General features: G+C 46.3%; 1 protein-coding gene and 1 long non-coding RNA gene across 3 annotated transcripts in view; one reads left to right on the top strand and one right to left on the bottom strand.

Moving 5' to 3' along the window:
• Positions 1–16,075, top strand: part of LOC136372319 (uncharacterized) — a 679,386-nt gene that overhangs the window by 261,126 nt on the left and 402,185 nt on the right. The gene's annotated exons all lie outside the window — the stretch shown is intronic.
• The window catches only part of ADGRB1 (adhesion G protein-coupled receptor B1), a 286,248-nt gene continuing 275,870 nt past the window's right edge, over positions 5,698–16,075 (bottom strand). The window contains exon 32 of the mRNA XM_066336913.1: positions 5,698–6,199. Coding sequence (XP_066193010.1) covers positions 6,002–6,199 — 198 coding nt within the window. The 3' untranslated portion in view covers positions 5,698–6,001. The remainder of the gene's footprint in view (positions 6,200–16,075) is intronic.

Below are 16,075 nucleotides of genomic sequence, written 5' to 3'. Positions count from 1 at the left end.
AAAAGGGTAAAGGAGAGCCACAAATTTCAGAGTGTCCCCCCTTGATGCCTAAACTCCTGATAGAGCCAAGGTGCAGTTAGGTCCAGTCTTAGTCTCAGATTTTGGCAATGGTTTATGTCTAATGGAATTATCCACACGAAGTTTATAGTAATTATTACCGAGTACATAGGTTGGCAATATTACATTATTATTCATTCAGCTTGATATCAGCAACTCACTGAGGATCTGCCATGAATAAAGATCTCTCCACCTTGGCCATGGAAGGATCTCTCAGTTAAGGAATCTCAAAAGTTGAGAGGTGTCCCTACTCCAGGGGAGACTCTCGGGGCACACAGTTATCCAAAGACAACTCAAATGGGACTCATCCAAAGATCCAATATTGGGAAAAGGTCTCTCTGCCTTGAGAGGTGTCCCAGCTCCAGGGGAGGGGATAATTTCCATGGCAGTTCATAGAAGGCTCACGTAGGCTGACCTATTTATGGACCAAAGTGGTCGGCTCAGAATCAAATTGCATCAGATGGAAATGTATGGATGAAACTCGTTGTACCCACAAGTTTCTCTGTTCCCTGATAAATGAGCCTTGGAAAAGCCTCCTGTTAGTGCTGCTTTGATCAGTGCTCCAAGCTCGTGTGCATTGATGCTCACTGTGTCACTCTGCTCCTCTGTGGTTTTCCTGGAGGAGTTCCTGGCCCGGATACAGCTCAGGCTTTGCCTCCTCTGGGTTTTGGACCAAACTGCTGCTGGTTTGGTTTAGGGGTCGAGTGAATCTCCCAGAGTGGCCCAGGAAATGGACTTTGCATTTTCTGTGCAATGTACAGTTTATCCACCTCCACAGCATTGGTGTGCTTCCTCCATGTCAGATGATGGTGAATTTATAGTTACAGAATGGGTTGGGTAGGAAGGGACCTTTGGTATCATCTCATTCCACCCTCTGCCATGGGACACTCTCCACTGTCCCAGGTTGCTCCAAGCCCCATCCGACCTTTGAACACTTCCAGGGGTGGGGCAGCCACAGCTTCTCTGGGTGTGCCAAGGCCTCACCACCCTCACAGGGCCGAATTTCTTCCCAATATCTCAATCTCACCTCTTTGTTTAAAACCATTCCCTTTGTTCTTTCACCATCTACCTATGTAAAAACTCCTCCTCCCTCATTTTTATAAGCATCCCTTTCAGCACTGGAAGGCTGCAGTGAGGTGTCCCCAGGTATTCCCTCTTTCCCTGAGGACCAGAGCCTGGGATGGCTGCAAGGCAGGATCACAGGGACACAGGACAGCTCGAGGGGACCTCAGGAGTCCCTTTCCGAGCTAAACTATCCAGGGACCCTCCCTTGCAATAAGCACAGTGCAAACCAAAGCCACACTGACCTCCTGCACCCACCACCTCTGGCAGTGTTTTAGTTTACAATCCCAGGAGCACAGGGAGGAGAAGTTCTCTCTCCTTCCAGCCTCCTTTGGTGGAGGTGACACAGTTTAACACCTGGCCAGAGTGTTATGAGACCTGTGTAAATGTATCAAAGCTCTGAGGGTGTCCTCAGATATGGGTATTCTCAGAATGGCTTAAAATAATCTCGAGACTGCTCTTCAGGTGTGTTTTGTAAAAGTAGTAAGTTTTAATAAAAGCAAAATAGCAAACAGTACAAAAAGAAAAGAAAAAGCCAAGCACAGGTGCCAGAGAAGCCTCTGACACCTTGTGAAGAGACCCTAAAAAGCTGTTGAGTTCCATTGTACTTTTTCTTAAATACTTTGATGTTTTAGGAGGGACAATTTGGCTTGCTGCCAATAGAATCTAGCTACATTCTGAGGAACCCATCATTCTAAAGAGCCCCATCAGTGTTTTTATCCTGGCATTGAGCCAATTTCTGTCAGGACAGCCAAGACGTTTCTGGGTCCTTTACCTTGTAAGAAATGCAAGAGGTGAATCTTAAACCTTTCCCTATATGGAAACATCTGTTTGGGTGTGGGGTGCATTCCGACACAGCAGGACCTCCCGAGCCAGCTCCAGGCCAGTGATCCATCACCTCAGGAAGTGCCAGGTGGTATTTCCCTTCCCTAATCCTACACAATAATGGAATTCCTCAGGCTGGAAAACATTTGTAAAATCACTAAGTCAAATCCAGCACTGCCAAGTCCACGAAGGATCGTGGGATGGCAGATGTAGGGTGAGAAACACCTCCATAGGAAGGGTGAAGGCCTGGGACTCACCATCAAGTGCTGCTGGTTGAGGAAATGTTAGATCATGGCTCAGGGAAGGGGGAATTGGGCTAAGAGCCTCCAGGCTGCCCCATAGGTCATCCCAGATTTCTCAGGACATCCGTATTATTTCAGCCAGGCCAAGATAAATCGTTACACCTGAGGACCTACTGGGCTATGATGGCTTTGGATGAAGGCTCTGGAGAGCAGAAATCCTGGAGCCCATTTCCTCAAGATTTAGGCTTCCTTTAGTCCTGCCTATAATCCTAAAATCTACGAGGTCATCGAGCAGCGTCAGGGAGATAAGGAAACTATTTTTTTTCTGGAAGATTTCAGCCATTCGAGGATAAGCACCAAAGAAATAAGTAATTTGTTGCTCAATTAATTTTTTATCACATTTGATGAGTGACACCCTCAAACCCCTGTGCACTGAGCTGAGGCCCTGCTCAGAGTCTCTGGTCATTCAGGAGGTGCCAGGGAAATCCAGGTGAGGCTGACTCTTCCAGTACCTGATGGGGGACACCAAAAAAAATGGAGAGGTACTTCTCACAAGGGCACTGAGGGATTGGACAAGGAGAATGGCTTGAAGCTGAAGCAGATTTAGATTTAGGTTAAATATTAGGAAGAAATTCTTCCCTGTGAGGGTGCAGAGACCCTGGCACAGGTTGCCCAGAGAAGCTGTTGCTTCTCCATCCCTGAAAGTGTCCAGGTTGGATGGGGCTTGGAGCAATCTGGAATAGTGGAAGGTGTCCCTGCCCATGGCAGGGGATTGGTATAAGATGATCTTTAAGGTCCCTTCCAACCCAAACCATTCTGGAATTCTATGATTTGCTTTGCAGGGATGTGAGCAGGGTGGCCTCAGAATTATCATGGCCACGCTGGAAACTTTAACCCCACACCCTTGTCCTGTACCAAAAATGCTGTGAGAACTGTGCTAAATCTCAGCCCTTCACTTCCTACAATACTGGGAAGGAGGCATCAGGCTGTGGGTTTGGGAAACCTAAATAAAAACAAGCTGGACTGCACAGAAAGACAGATTCTCCAGGTCCTGCAAATGTGCTTTATAGGGACGTGTGTTTTTAGAGGATACAAAGCTGAAATTTGGGTAAATTCAGCCCCATGTCGTGACTTTTCCAGAGTAGAGAGCCCAGGTGGCAGTTGTGGGGCCAGGAGAGGTCTCCCTGCCCCCAGGAGGATGCAAAGCACACATGGGATGCAGGCAGGGGCACTTTTAAAAATCAGACAGGGCTGGAGTTTCCACCTCTTTTATTAGAAATAAGACACATTCATTTTGTGCTCTGAAAACTGTACAGAGGGAAAAAAATAAAAAAAGAAATAAAAAAAGTGTAGACGAACACGGAGAGGAAGGAGAGGGAGGAATGGAAGGAGGGCAGGACATGGGAAAACAGGATTAACCAGAGGAGCTGAGCAGAGAAAGTCGAATATCAACAGTTCTTAAATAAACATTTATCTCTGTAATTACATAACATTGTTAATGTCCTGCAAAGGCGGCTGCAGTGGATGGGTGAGCAGGGAAGGCTGGAGTGAAGAGGGCAGGATTGGGTGGGCAGGGGAAGGGAAGGGGAAAAAAAAAAAAAAGAGAGAGAAAAGAATTAAAACACAGTAGAAAGATACCTGTATGCTAAAATTCATAATGTGTAATTATAATAATTACAATATCATACAACCCAGCATCTGAGGGAGGCCTTTGTGCTTTCCTGTTTCATGAATAAGCTAAAACTGAACAATAATTATCACAGTTTTATGAGTAACCACCTTCCCTATTTTTTAACTATCTGGATTTGTTTAAGTTTTCCTTTCCATCCTTCATATCCTATGGTTAATGGCAAGGCAAATTTCACTGTCCTTGGAGATCACCCAGGCAGCCCAAAGGGAAGGCAAAGCAGAGATTTGTCACATCAAGCAACATCTCCCCATAGGGGAAACACAGCTGGGGGAAGTGATTGCTTTGCATCTTGTACCCATTGGTCAAAAATTGTACCTAAAAATGTGAGGTTTGGTTAATTAAAAGGAGACCCAAGCACAGTAGTAACTCAGACTCTGTTCAAGCTTTGCTGCTGTGTGGCACAATCTGGCCACTCACAACCAGAGGTTTGTCTCCATCCACCTCCAAGACTGGGAGGGTTGGTCCAAACATCAGACAGACAGTGCTGGGAATGGCAAAAATAATAACAATAAAAAATAAAGTCTGTGTGTGATGCCACTGCTATTTTTTTTAATGATAAAAATATTGCACAACGCTTTTTGGAGCAAAATGTAGACACCTCCTTTTTGGTTTTTTTTTTTGGTAAATAACCTTGAGAAATGTTTAATGAAAAAAAAATAATTTTTTTTTTCATAACAAAATGAAAAGACTGCATTTTATGAGGAGGAACATCCTGCTGTCCTGAGCAGCTTCACCTCTTCCTTCCTGTAGGACCACAAACCTGCTGCTGGCTCTGGGCAGCCAGGGAGGGGAAAATAACCAAAACCCAAACTGAATAATGCAAAACAAAACACTGCAAGCCAGCGGTGAAGGGGCCGTGTATTCCCACCATCCCAAACTTTCCACGGAGCAACTTGCCTTCCACCTTCAGCAGGTGGCATCCTCACCCCATGCCTGCGCAGTCCTACGGCACAGAAAGGCATTCGAAATGACAAGAGCCAAAGAAAAGAAAGGTCTTGGGTTTCAAGTTCTCTTTTTATTGAAGAAAAGAAAAGAAGAAGGAAAAAAATAGATTATTTTGTTTGTGTTTTTTTTTTTTTTGTCGGTTTGTTTCCGAGTGGACATTATTCATGTTGTCAGTTTGTCTCAATGTCCTAAGGCAACGTCTCTGTTTACCAATGTCTCCAGGTACAGCGGCAGATCTGTCTTTCCCTTTTTTTTCCTCTCTCTGCCTTCCAGGGAGGGGCAGCTTGGAATAAATCTGAGTCCGAAAGCAAGGACAAATAACAGAACAAAAAAAAAAGAAAGGAAAAAAAAAAAAAAAAAAAAAAAAAAAAAAAAAAAAAAAAAAGATGAGGCCAAGAGGACCTTTGCAAGGCCCGTGCTGAGTTTATCTATTTAACAGTCAATGACACGACCTACATTCTTCTTGTTGGTCTTGTTGTCTACCACCTTCCACCCTCTCCCTGGAGATGGGGCGAGCAGGATTTGGAGATCTGGAGATCTGGAGCTGGTCCTTTCCTCCGCCGGGGAGGGATTAGAGGAGGAAGCCCCACTCGCCGTGACCGTGAGCCAATGCCAGGTCATGGCGTGGCACCCAGGAGTGGCAAATGTCCTTGTGGCCACCTCTTGGCACGTCCCATCTCCTTTCTCCTTGGATGAGTTGGCGAGGGAGAGGCAGGGGAAGAGCCAGGAATGCCCCAGCCAGGCCACATCCCACAGGTGTCCCCTCTTGGTGTCCCCAAACAACCCCAATATTCTTGTGGTGGCTTCCACAGAGGATGGAGGGCTCCTGGTGTGTGGCGACGACCCAAGAACATCCTGGCAGGGCTTGGGCTTGTCCCCTGCAGCCCCTTCACACTCTCCTCCTCCTCGCTCTCTTCCAGGCTCACTCCTCCAGTCCTGCCTGGGAAAGCTTGTGTTGTCCTGAACCTACAGCTACTATACTCTATAAAGTAATATTCCCCCCCTCTCTGCTGAGAACGATACAAAAGTTATTCCATCTTACCAAAGGTTTCAAAAGAAACCAAACACTTCTCTTGCTCGGTTCCGATTTAATTTAATCATTTCTTTAAAACGTGGTTTTGTTTTGTTTGTTTCGCTTGTTTTCCGGAAAAAAAAAAAGTCCTTTTCCTTCCCTTGCTGCTCAGACCTCTGTCTGAAGGTCAATAATGTCTTGTCCCACCAAGGGGATGGTGGCCCCTGTTTTCTCCCACTCCACAGTTTTTAGTTCTAGGGGAGACTGTGCCACAGGTTCGATGTCCTTTTTAACCCATGATGGCGGGGACTGGACTTTCCTGATGCCTTCCCAGGGTCTCTTGTTTGGTGTCTGCTGTTTTTCTTGCTGCAGGAGGAGGAAAGTGTAAGAAAGGAGAGAGAGAAAGAAAGAAAAGTTAGTGCAAAATGCAAGAAATTCTGTGATTTTACCTCCTCCTGTATCAACAGATTGTTTTTTCTCTGCAGCTTCTCATCCATAATAAAGTGGGATATCAATGGAAATGACACTTGGTGTACAAACTATGTGTTTTCAAGAAGAAAATGTTGTTTTTCTTTCCACTGCCACCTCCATCACTTAATGACTGGATATTTCAGCTTCCAGCTGAGGTTTTTTGCTACTGAAAAACTGAGTGTGGTTTTGAGAATATCAGATCTTTTCCTACTTCCACAGATGCAGTGACAGGACAAAGGCGTGATAGCTTTAAGATGAAGGAGGGTAGATTTAGATAGAATATTGGGAAGAAATTCTTCCCTGTGAGGGTGTTGAGGCCCTGGAATGGAATTCCCAGAGAAGCTGTGGCTGCTCCATCCCTGGAAGTGTCCAAGGCCAGGTTGGATGGGGCTTGGAGCAATCTGGGATAGTGAAAGGTGTACCTGCTCATGGCAGGAGGTGGAACTATAGGATCTTTAAGGTCTCTTCCAACCCCACCCATGTATGAAATCCAGATTACAGTGAGGTCTTTCTGAACACCCATTGCATTTGATGCACATTCCTTATGCAGCACAGCTATTTATAGACTCTTTAATTGCAGCAAAACCTGCTCCCTGTTCCACCAGGGAACCAAACCCGTGCTGCTTGAGTAGCTGGAGCTCAGTTTGGAGGCTGAAAACATTTCCATCAACTCCACACCAAGCCCCGGAGGCTTCATTGGCCCAGTCCCCCACCAGCACCCCACCATGGATACTGATCCAGAAAAATCTCCTTCCATGTTTTTGCTGAGGAGACAAGGCTCTGGGGAGAGCTGAGGGGCAGGAAAATGGGTGTGTTCCTCAGTGGGGAGAGAAAGGAAAGGTTTTAAATGAGTTGTTGCACTCAACTTCTCCCCTCCAAACACCAGTGATGCTTTTCACAGTTAATTATCTCCACAAAGACACTCCAGCACTGGGCATGAAAAGGCTTCCCGGGACGTGACAGAGCCCTTTTGAGCCACCTGCCAAAGGAGAAGTGGGAAGGGCGGGAGGAAAACATCTTGTGGAGATGACAATAAGCATGGAAAAGCCTGGAGGGGAGGTGAGGAGCCAGATGTGCAGGGGACACGCTGCCCAGGACGTGTCAAAGCTCGATGCTCTCACCAAAATTTATTGACTGAGAGGAGATGAAGCCACACAGAGGCTGAGGGGTCACTCCAGGATGCTGCTGTAGCTCCGTAGGAAACCTCAACCCCCATCTGCTGCAGGCTCATCCAGCAGCCTCAGCTTCTCAGTCTGTCCTTCTCCAAGATGTTTTTGTCAGGCTGTTGTTTGTCCCAGCTCCACAGTGACAGGAGAGCTGCTGTGGAATTATCCCTGCGGGGGGCACCTTTCATTGGATTGCCCAAGCCAGGAATTCTGCTTGTCCAGACTTTGAATGTAAAAATAAGATGTGCCTGAAGTTGGTCCTGCACCTCACAACTCCCAGGAGGAAGGCTCTGGGTGAGAGCATTTGGTGGTTAGAGGGTGGGGAAGGTACAAACCAGGTAAACATCTCAAAGTGAAGTGAAAGCATTCTGAAATTATTTTCAACCAAAGGGAGAAAAGAAAGTTTTTAAGTATTTTTAAAGAAAATTGTTGTCTTCTTTTTTTTTTTTTTTTTTTTTTTTTTTTTAATCAGGTTGTGTAAAGTATTGGTTAAAAGAATGTAAAACACTCAATTCTCAATTTCTTGAAACCTGCAGCTGAGGTTTTCATTAAACTCTACAGTACAGAGCTTTCCTTATGCTGCTGGTGTTATTCTTGTTTTATTCCATGATGTAACAGGACAGTGATTAACACTAATACAACAGAAAAAGTGATAAAATTCGTGATTTATCTAATTCTCTTTTTTGGGGCTTATTTTAGAATGACTGCAACTAAAAAGTGGAATCTATTTAACTCGTGTGTGTGTCTTAATGAGACAAGCTGGAAGTTTCCTGAAGGGAAATTTCCATCTACAGTGTTTTTTTGGAGACAATCAATCTGCCTGAAAAGATACAGCAGGAAGGAACACAGAGAAAAAAGCAAAAATAGAGCAAAAATTGGAACGAAATTAGGTTTCCCAAAAGGTGAAAAAAACCCAACCTTGGTCAAGACAGACCTTTTCCCCAATGAAAAACATTTTGTTTCTCTCCCCCTGCCGCCGTATTGCCACAAATTTTCAAAGCTGCTGATATCCACAACTGTGTTAGAGGGCAGCCTAAGTTATCTTATCCATGAAGTTCATAAATAATTGGGTTTTCCCCCTCAAACAAGAGCCCCTTTTTGATGGCATTATTTATGGCCACCTTCAGCACCAGGTTCTGTTTGCAGCCAATCCCTGTTTTAAGTCTCTCTCCATCCGCCACACTCCCGACCTTCAGCCTCTCCTTCATGCTGGGAGGATGCTCCCAGAGCTGATCATGCACCCTGAACGTGATCTGCAAACCTCAGAGCCCTCCCTGTCACAGGCTAGTGAGCAAGAGGAGCTGCAAATCCATGGAGGGAACAGAAATTGAGGGTGGAAAAAAATAAAACCACACCAAAAAAACCACAAAATGAAAAAAAGATGAGCTCACATCTACAGCAGCGGGCTCTGATCTGCCCTGTGGCTAAGGAACACCACCTAAGGGTGGCAATAATTATTCAAACCCCAGAGTTGTTTGAATGATAAATGCTGTGAGTTGTTGAGGAGAGAAAAAAATACAAGAAAGGAAGAGAGAATGAAACAGGAAATATAATTATGGCAGTGCACAGCTCCATCCTGCACCTGCATCTTGAATATTCTGGGCACTCCGTGGGCTTCCTGAGAGAAGGATAAAAGGAAAATGATAAATGTGGCTGGTTTCCAGCCATGGATAAAGTTACAGAGAATGTCCTGTGGGAGGAAAGATTACAAACTCTCACCTCCAGGCCTTCAAAGAGATTATGGTTGGATGTAAAAGAGGCCTGTGAAGCTCTGAGAGGTTTGTGGGTAATAGGAATGGACCACTGACGGATTGGGATAACCTCCCAACAAAGGAACTCCAGAGGACCAGGGAGTGAACCTCAGGAGCTGGGCTTGCCCACAGTGACAGGCAACCTCCAGGCACCTTTCCACAGCTCTCCATCCATCCTGAAAACTTCCAAACTCATGAAAAGCACGTGGAAACACTCACAAAAGCAGCATCCCTTTTGTGCTATCCAGTGAAGAGACACTGCTTTGCATCAAGGGGTGTCTGAGCACAAATTCCTGGAGTTTTGGGGGTTTCTTTGGAGATGCACCACCACAGGCTGGCCCTTTTTATTTTTCCAAGCTCCTTTTTACTCTGCCATGGAAAAGAGGCAGAAACTACCCTTGGGTCTGGCCCCACAGGGCGATTTCCATCCTCCTTATCATTGTGATATCTACCTGTGACTGTGGTGGGCTCAGTGACTCCAAAGGTGTTTATCCACAGTTAGAAGATGAAAAAAAAACAAACAAAAACCCAAAAAAGAGCTCTGGAAAATGAGGCATTTAAGAAGGGAGATTGCTTTTAGTTCTCCATTTCTCAGGAAAGGATCAGACTTTCTCTGGTGATGCTGTGAGGGAAGTGCTGCCTCGGGGGTGGCTGCAGGAGGACTCGGTGCCCACTGGGACCTCTGAGCAGGTTAATCACCCTGGCACAGCTCTGGGAAGGACGCTGGGAGACAAAAGAAAATCTCCTCTTGGCACAGGGCACCCTGGGAATTGGTAGCAGGCTCCTGGGAACAGCTCCCCTTTTCTTTCCCTCCATATGGAAAAGAAGTTTTTATGGAGTTCTTGGCGCAGAGAAACAGGCCCTGGGCTCATGCTCCAACCCTGGCATTTCCCTCCAGCTCCACTGCGGGGTCCTAGCAATCCTTGAAGATAGGAGGGAAAACTGAGCTATGCATAGAAAAGAAGGGGAAAAAAAAAAGCCTGGAGAGAGGGATGTGTGATCTGGCTGGAAAAGGCAGTGGGGCTGGCACAGGGCCTCTGAGACAGCCAGGACTGGCCCCAGACAGGGGCTGAGAGCACCAGGAGCTGCTTTGCCAGGGACAGAGCCATCACTCTGGCCTGACACAGCCCAGGAGCTTCTGGGAAGGAGGGAAATGTTTATCAGTCCCTGCCTGGTGCCAGGATTGTGGAGAATAAAAGAAGGGGTGGGAAGGGAGGGAGCAGCCACTCTCAGAGGTGGGGTAAAACCAGCTCCAGATTGGAGATGTTCATTATCCTGGTGGCACTGGGAGTCTCCTTCATTCAGCCCTGACTTTCACTTTACCTGCAGATTTTTAAGGTGGAGGGAGAGGATTTGGGATAAAAGGTGTTTAGGATGCAGTGCCAACAAAACCCCCAAATCCCTGACAAAGGCAGAGGCAAAATGCATTGAGGTAATCCACAGATCCTTCTTCTAAAGCTGGTCCTGGCGGACTGCAGAGTCACCTGTGCTGGGCTGGTGGTGGGGATGGAAAGGTGATGGTGGTGGGTTCCTACCCTGGGTCATCACAGAACCATCATAAAATCACAGAATGGTTTAAATTGGAAGGGACCCTAAAATTACCTCATTCTAACCCCCTGTCATGGGCAGCAATACCTTCCACTATCCCAGGGTGCTCCAAGCTCTGTCCAGCCTGGCCTTGGACACTTCCAGGGATGGGGCAGCCACAGCTTCTCTGTGCCAGGGTCTCCTCATCCTCACAGGGAAGAACTTCTTCCCAATATCCCATCTGTCCTTTCAAATGGCAGTTTGAAGCCATTGCCCCTTGTCCTGGCACTCTATCCCGTGTCCAAAATCCTTCTCCAGCTCTCCTGGAGCCGCTTCAGGCACTGGAAGGGGCTCTGAGGGCTCCCTGGAGCCTTCTCTTCCCCAGGCTGGACAATCCCAATTTTCTCAGCCTTTCCTCGCAGCAGAGCTGCTCCATCCCTGTGATCATCTTGGTGCTCCACATCCTTCCTGTGCTGGGACCCCAGAACTGGACAAAAGGCTCCAGGTGGGGTCTGACCAGAGCAGATTTGAGGGGCAGAATTCCCTCCCTACACCCTCCACACTTTCCTGTGCTGTCTTCAGGGGTCCAGGCTGCCTTCATCCTGAGCTCCTGTGCCCCAGTGCAAATCTTTTCCTTAGGAACAACATCCCTGCAGTGCATAGATAACAGTGCATAGATAACAGCTCAAGAGTCTGCTCTGAGGCACAGCTTTGATTTCCCACTTCAGCCAAAGCCTCTGACTCGCTCAGGCTGCTCAAGCTGCACCTCCCTGTGTTTGTTCTGTGGGGTTCTTGTTTTTTTTTTTTTTTTTTTTTTTTTTTGTTAGTTTTCAGTTTTTAACACCCAGGTTTTATAGTTACCCGGAATAACCCAAGGAGCAATTCAGGGCTTCTGCTGATCACTCAGTGATAACTCCCCTGGAACCAGCTACTCTCCATGCTGCTTTCCTTGCCTCTGGTGTCAGCTTGAAGGATATTTCATGACCCAAATGGTCTCTCCCCATGACACTGATGACTGTAGGACCAGGATGAAGTTATTCAGAGCATAGAGCAGGGAATTTGAAAGATAAATGTGGCTCACGCTCATCTAATCCATCTTCAGATCAATGTCGATGAAAAGTGATTAGAAAATGGGAAAGCTGTCTTGTTTCTTTAGAGAATGATAAATTCTCCTTTCCTCCTCAGAAACAAGTAGCTGCAGTTCTTTCATTTTATGCTACTGAACTACAAAGATTATGCTTTTTCATTTTTTTTTCTTTTCATTGAGGAGAAAAGCGAAATAAAAAGAAGTGGCTGGCTTTGTTCAGAATTTCATTAAACTAAATTGGAAAAAAAGAAAAGTGGAAATAATTTGTGGCTTTAGCTTGGAGATCAGTTAGGAAACTTGAAATACCCAGCATTTGCTGGGCTATAAAAGTTTGTCTTCTGCTTCTGTATTCCCTGAAGTTCATCCATCCTGAAGGGGTGGCTGTGAGACAAATTCTAGCGAGGCCACACAGCTGAAGGTGAACAGGCTCTGGATCAAGGAAGTCTTTTCTTGACTCCCAAAAAGCCTGGAGGCTGCACAGAACACCTGTGGTCCCATCAGCATGAGGAACAGGCTGTTTTCCAGAGCATCCTTGCTGTTAATCCAGCTGGTCCAATCCCAATCTTTTTGAGGACAATGCTTATGGCTTGTGAAGAGCCCACCTGGAGGACCTAAATTCCCTAAAATGCTGAAAACTCTCATGGGGGCAACTGCGGATCCAGGAGGGGACCAAGAGCACCCAAACCACGATTTTTCATAGAGTCTTTTATTTAGACTCTATAAAGAATTATTCAGCTTTCAGAGTATAAAAAACCAGGAGTTTCAGTGTGCTGATGACACTGCCTGGTGTTGGAGCAGAGGATACAGGGAACTTGTTTCGCTGGGACAAATTCTGTCACCTAATTCTTGGGACAAAAGGTGCTGGAGGATCTGCAGGAGGAGGTGAACCTCTGATTGACGGTGTATTTGGATACCTGGGAGCATGGGAGCTGGCAGATGGTTTATGGCTGACTGAATTAATATTTGACGTCATTTTCATAACAGAATTTATTGCGGTAATTATCCGACTTTATGCACAGCTCCTCCCTATAAAAGCTGCACTAATTGGTCTGTTAAAATCTGCCTTTAAGCAGAGAGTGCAATGCAGAGAGGATTAAAGATGTGACACAGAGACACCCTTCCCAAAAGTGGAGCTTCCCTTGCAGAGGGACACCCAGCCAGCAGATTCCCAAATTTCCAATTCCTGTAGCAGAGCACACCAGGGAGACGCAGCCCGACTTGGGGATGAGCTGCAATATCAATCAATATTCATAAAATCACAGAATTAGAGAATCAGGGAATGGATAGGGTTGGAAGGGACATTAGGATCACCTCATCCCACCCCCTGCCATGGGCAGGGACCCCTTTCACTATCCCAGGCTGCTCCAAGCTGGCCTTGGACAATTCCAGGGATGGATTAGCCACAGTTTCTCTGGGCAACCTGTGCCAGGGCCTCAACACCCTCACAGGGAAGAATTTCTTCCGAATATCCAATCTAAACCTGCCCTCTCTCATCTTAAGACCCTTTTCCCTTGTGCTGTGCCTCCAGGCCCACTTCATGGCCCTTTTTTCTCAACACTCCATTAGGCTGCCCAAGCCAGAGCTGGTGGAATGGGCAAATCTCCAGATGCCCAAAGAGGAAAGCTAAGAACAATCTCATTGTGAGAAAAGAAAGTGAAGAATCAAGACAGAAACACTGTCCAGAAGGGAATAAAAGAAAAGACAAGCAGAAAAAATTTAATACCTTTTTAAAATGGGATTGGAGCAGGAGCTTTTCAGGATCAACAGAGATTTGGGATGGGATTTGAGAGTTGTGTTTTTTCCCAGAGCAGCTGTGGCTGCCCCATCCCTGGAAATGTCCAAGGCCAGGCTGGACAGGGTTTGGAACAACCTGGGATAGTGGAAGGTGTCCCTGCCCATGGCAGAGGGGTGGGATGAGATGATCTTTAACGTTCCTTCCAACCCAAACCATTCTGTGATTCTATGAATTATAAATTGAGTCCAAATCCTGCACGTGAGCTGCAGGACAGGAGCCAAAGCAAAAGTCATTCCAGCTGCAGGGAGCTGAATGTAGCAGGGAGCTCATCAACAAGAAGGAGGAAATCCAAGGAATTTGCGGAGCTGTGTCCAGGGCTGACCTCGGCACAAGCAAAGAGCTGCTGTTTAAAATTAATGCCAAGCCAGATGCTGGCAAGAAAAGAGGGATATGGATGTGATTCCAGCTTCTCTAATGGAGCTGGATCAAAGGATTCCTGCTGAGGGGAAAGGCAGGAGCATCACTTCCAGTGCTATCAAAGCACAGGAGAAGCAAAACCTTGGCTTTTTAAAAAGCCTACAAAACCACAGATCCCTCTCAATGTCCAGCCCAAACCCTGGAGTTTCTTTAGCAATTAACTCCCAGAGAGCAGCAGCACTGCAGATGTTAAACGCTGAGAACACAGATCTGCACGGGAAAAACGTTTCCTGTGTAGTACAAAGCAGCTTGAAAATAACCACTACCCTGCTTTAATGTGAAGAACTCTCAGCTACAAGAATTCAGACCTGGGTAATAACTCCGAGTGTTTAGGAGGAAAAAAGGGGAAGAAATTGTGTGGTGGAGCCTGCAGTCTGCCAGGCAAAGGTCAGGCTTTGAAAGGGAGAAACAAACTTGAAGCAAGGTTTTCCAACAATGGGATTTTCTTTCTTTTTTTTGGTAGCAATTGGAGAGGCAAAGAAGGAGTCAAAGTGATGAGAGTGATTAGGAAGGAAGAACTCTGCTGTCTGAAGCAGTCCCAAGCTAACATTCCAATATACATCCAAAATCTCCCTTATATAAAGAGAGATTCATAATCCACGTGGAAGTCACTCACTGCTTATTGCAGCCTTAAAAATGAGGGTTTGGTGCATCCCAGACACCAAGAGAGCTTTAAATTTTCATCAGGATGGCTGGGTGGGGGTGGCTGGGTATTGTGATGCAAATCTTGCTGTGGTTGTGTCCAAGTCTTTGGTCCCTTTGATGCTTCCTGGTTGCAAATAAGCTGTCAGGGGGATAAATATTCCACGCACACAGAGCTCATTCAGTTCTCTGCTCAGGGGCTACACCAGCTTCCAGTTTGGGCTGGGATTAAATGGAAGGGCAGCAGCATGAAACCTCCACAGGTTAGGGAGGAGGGTGAGCACAGCAAACCAGCTACTCCTGAGGTGCTATTTTTAGATTCTTCCATCTCTTCAGGTGGACAGAGAAAATCTGTCCCAAATTCCAGAAAAGAATTCCTGCCTACAACCTCAAAACTTCCTTCTGATTTAGGAAAAAAAATCACCTCCACCTTCCTTGCCTCACCTGAAGTTGAAGACTGCCAAGGGAAAAAAAAAATCAGCACAGAATATCCAGAGTGGGAAGGGACCTGCCAGGATCATCAGTGCATTAAAAACCTGACTTTTCAACTTGGCAGCCATCAGATCTCGCTGGATGCCATCCTGCTCCTATCTCAATTCCCTAGTATGGAAAAATTAACTTTAGGAAAGAGTGTCTACACCCCTGATCAGTCCATACAGCCACAAATCACAGAATTCCAGAGTGGTTTGGGATGGAAAGATCTTAAAGATTGTTTCATTCCACCCCTCTGCCATGGGCAGGGACACCTTCCACTGCTCCCAGGCTGCTCCAAGGCCCATACAACCTGGCCTTGGACACTTCCAGGGATCAGACATCCAAAGCTTCTCTGGGCAACCTGTGTCAGGGCCTCACAGGGATGAACTTTTCCCCAGTATCCCATCTAAATGTCCCTCCTTCAGCTTAAAGCCATTTTGAGTGTGACCACATTTTTCTGCTGCAGGGATGAGGTGGCCAAGGCTTGAACACCACCTGGTTGTGTGGTGCTGTGGGCTTTGAACATGGATCCTGCTGGAAGGAGTGATTTTAATTAGGAATAGTTGAGGGTGCTTCCACTGGGAGGACTTTCGAGTTGAGGTACAGACAAAAGAAACTACGTGTCACGTGGAATAAATTTTATGTAATAAACTGGAAAAGAAGATATGGGAAAATCCTTGTTTGTCCCCCAAGGAAGGGCAACTCTTTACTATTGTACTCTGAGGCTCAACTTAGCTCACCATTAGGAATGAGCTTTGGTTTCCAGCAAAAAAAACCTGCAGTGAAACAATAACTGTGGCCAGTGCCACATACCTGAGCAAGAAAATATGAGCAAGATCCAGACCTGACTGGCATTCCAGGAACTATCCTGCTTCCCGTAATTCTCTGACACACCAGCCCCACTCCTCAGGA

Source organism: Sylvia atricapilla, chromosome 1, assembly GCF_009819655.1.
Source record: "Sylvia atricapilla isolate bSylAtr1 chromosome 1, bSylAtr1.pri, whole genome shotgun sequence".
NCBI classification, from domain to species: domain Eukaryota; kingdom Metazoa; phylum Chordata; class Aves; order Passeriformes; family Sylviidae; genus Sylvia; species Sylvia atricapilla.
The sequence above is the reverse complement of the archived record's forward strand: the minus strand, read 5'-3'. Positions and strand labels throughout refer to the sequence as shown.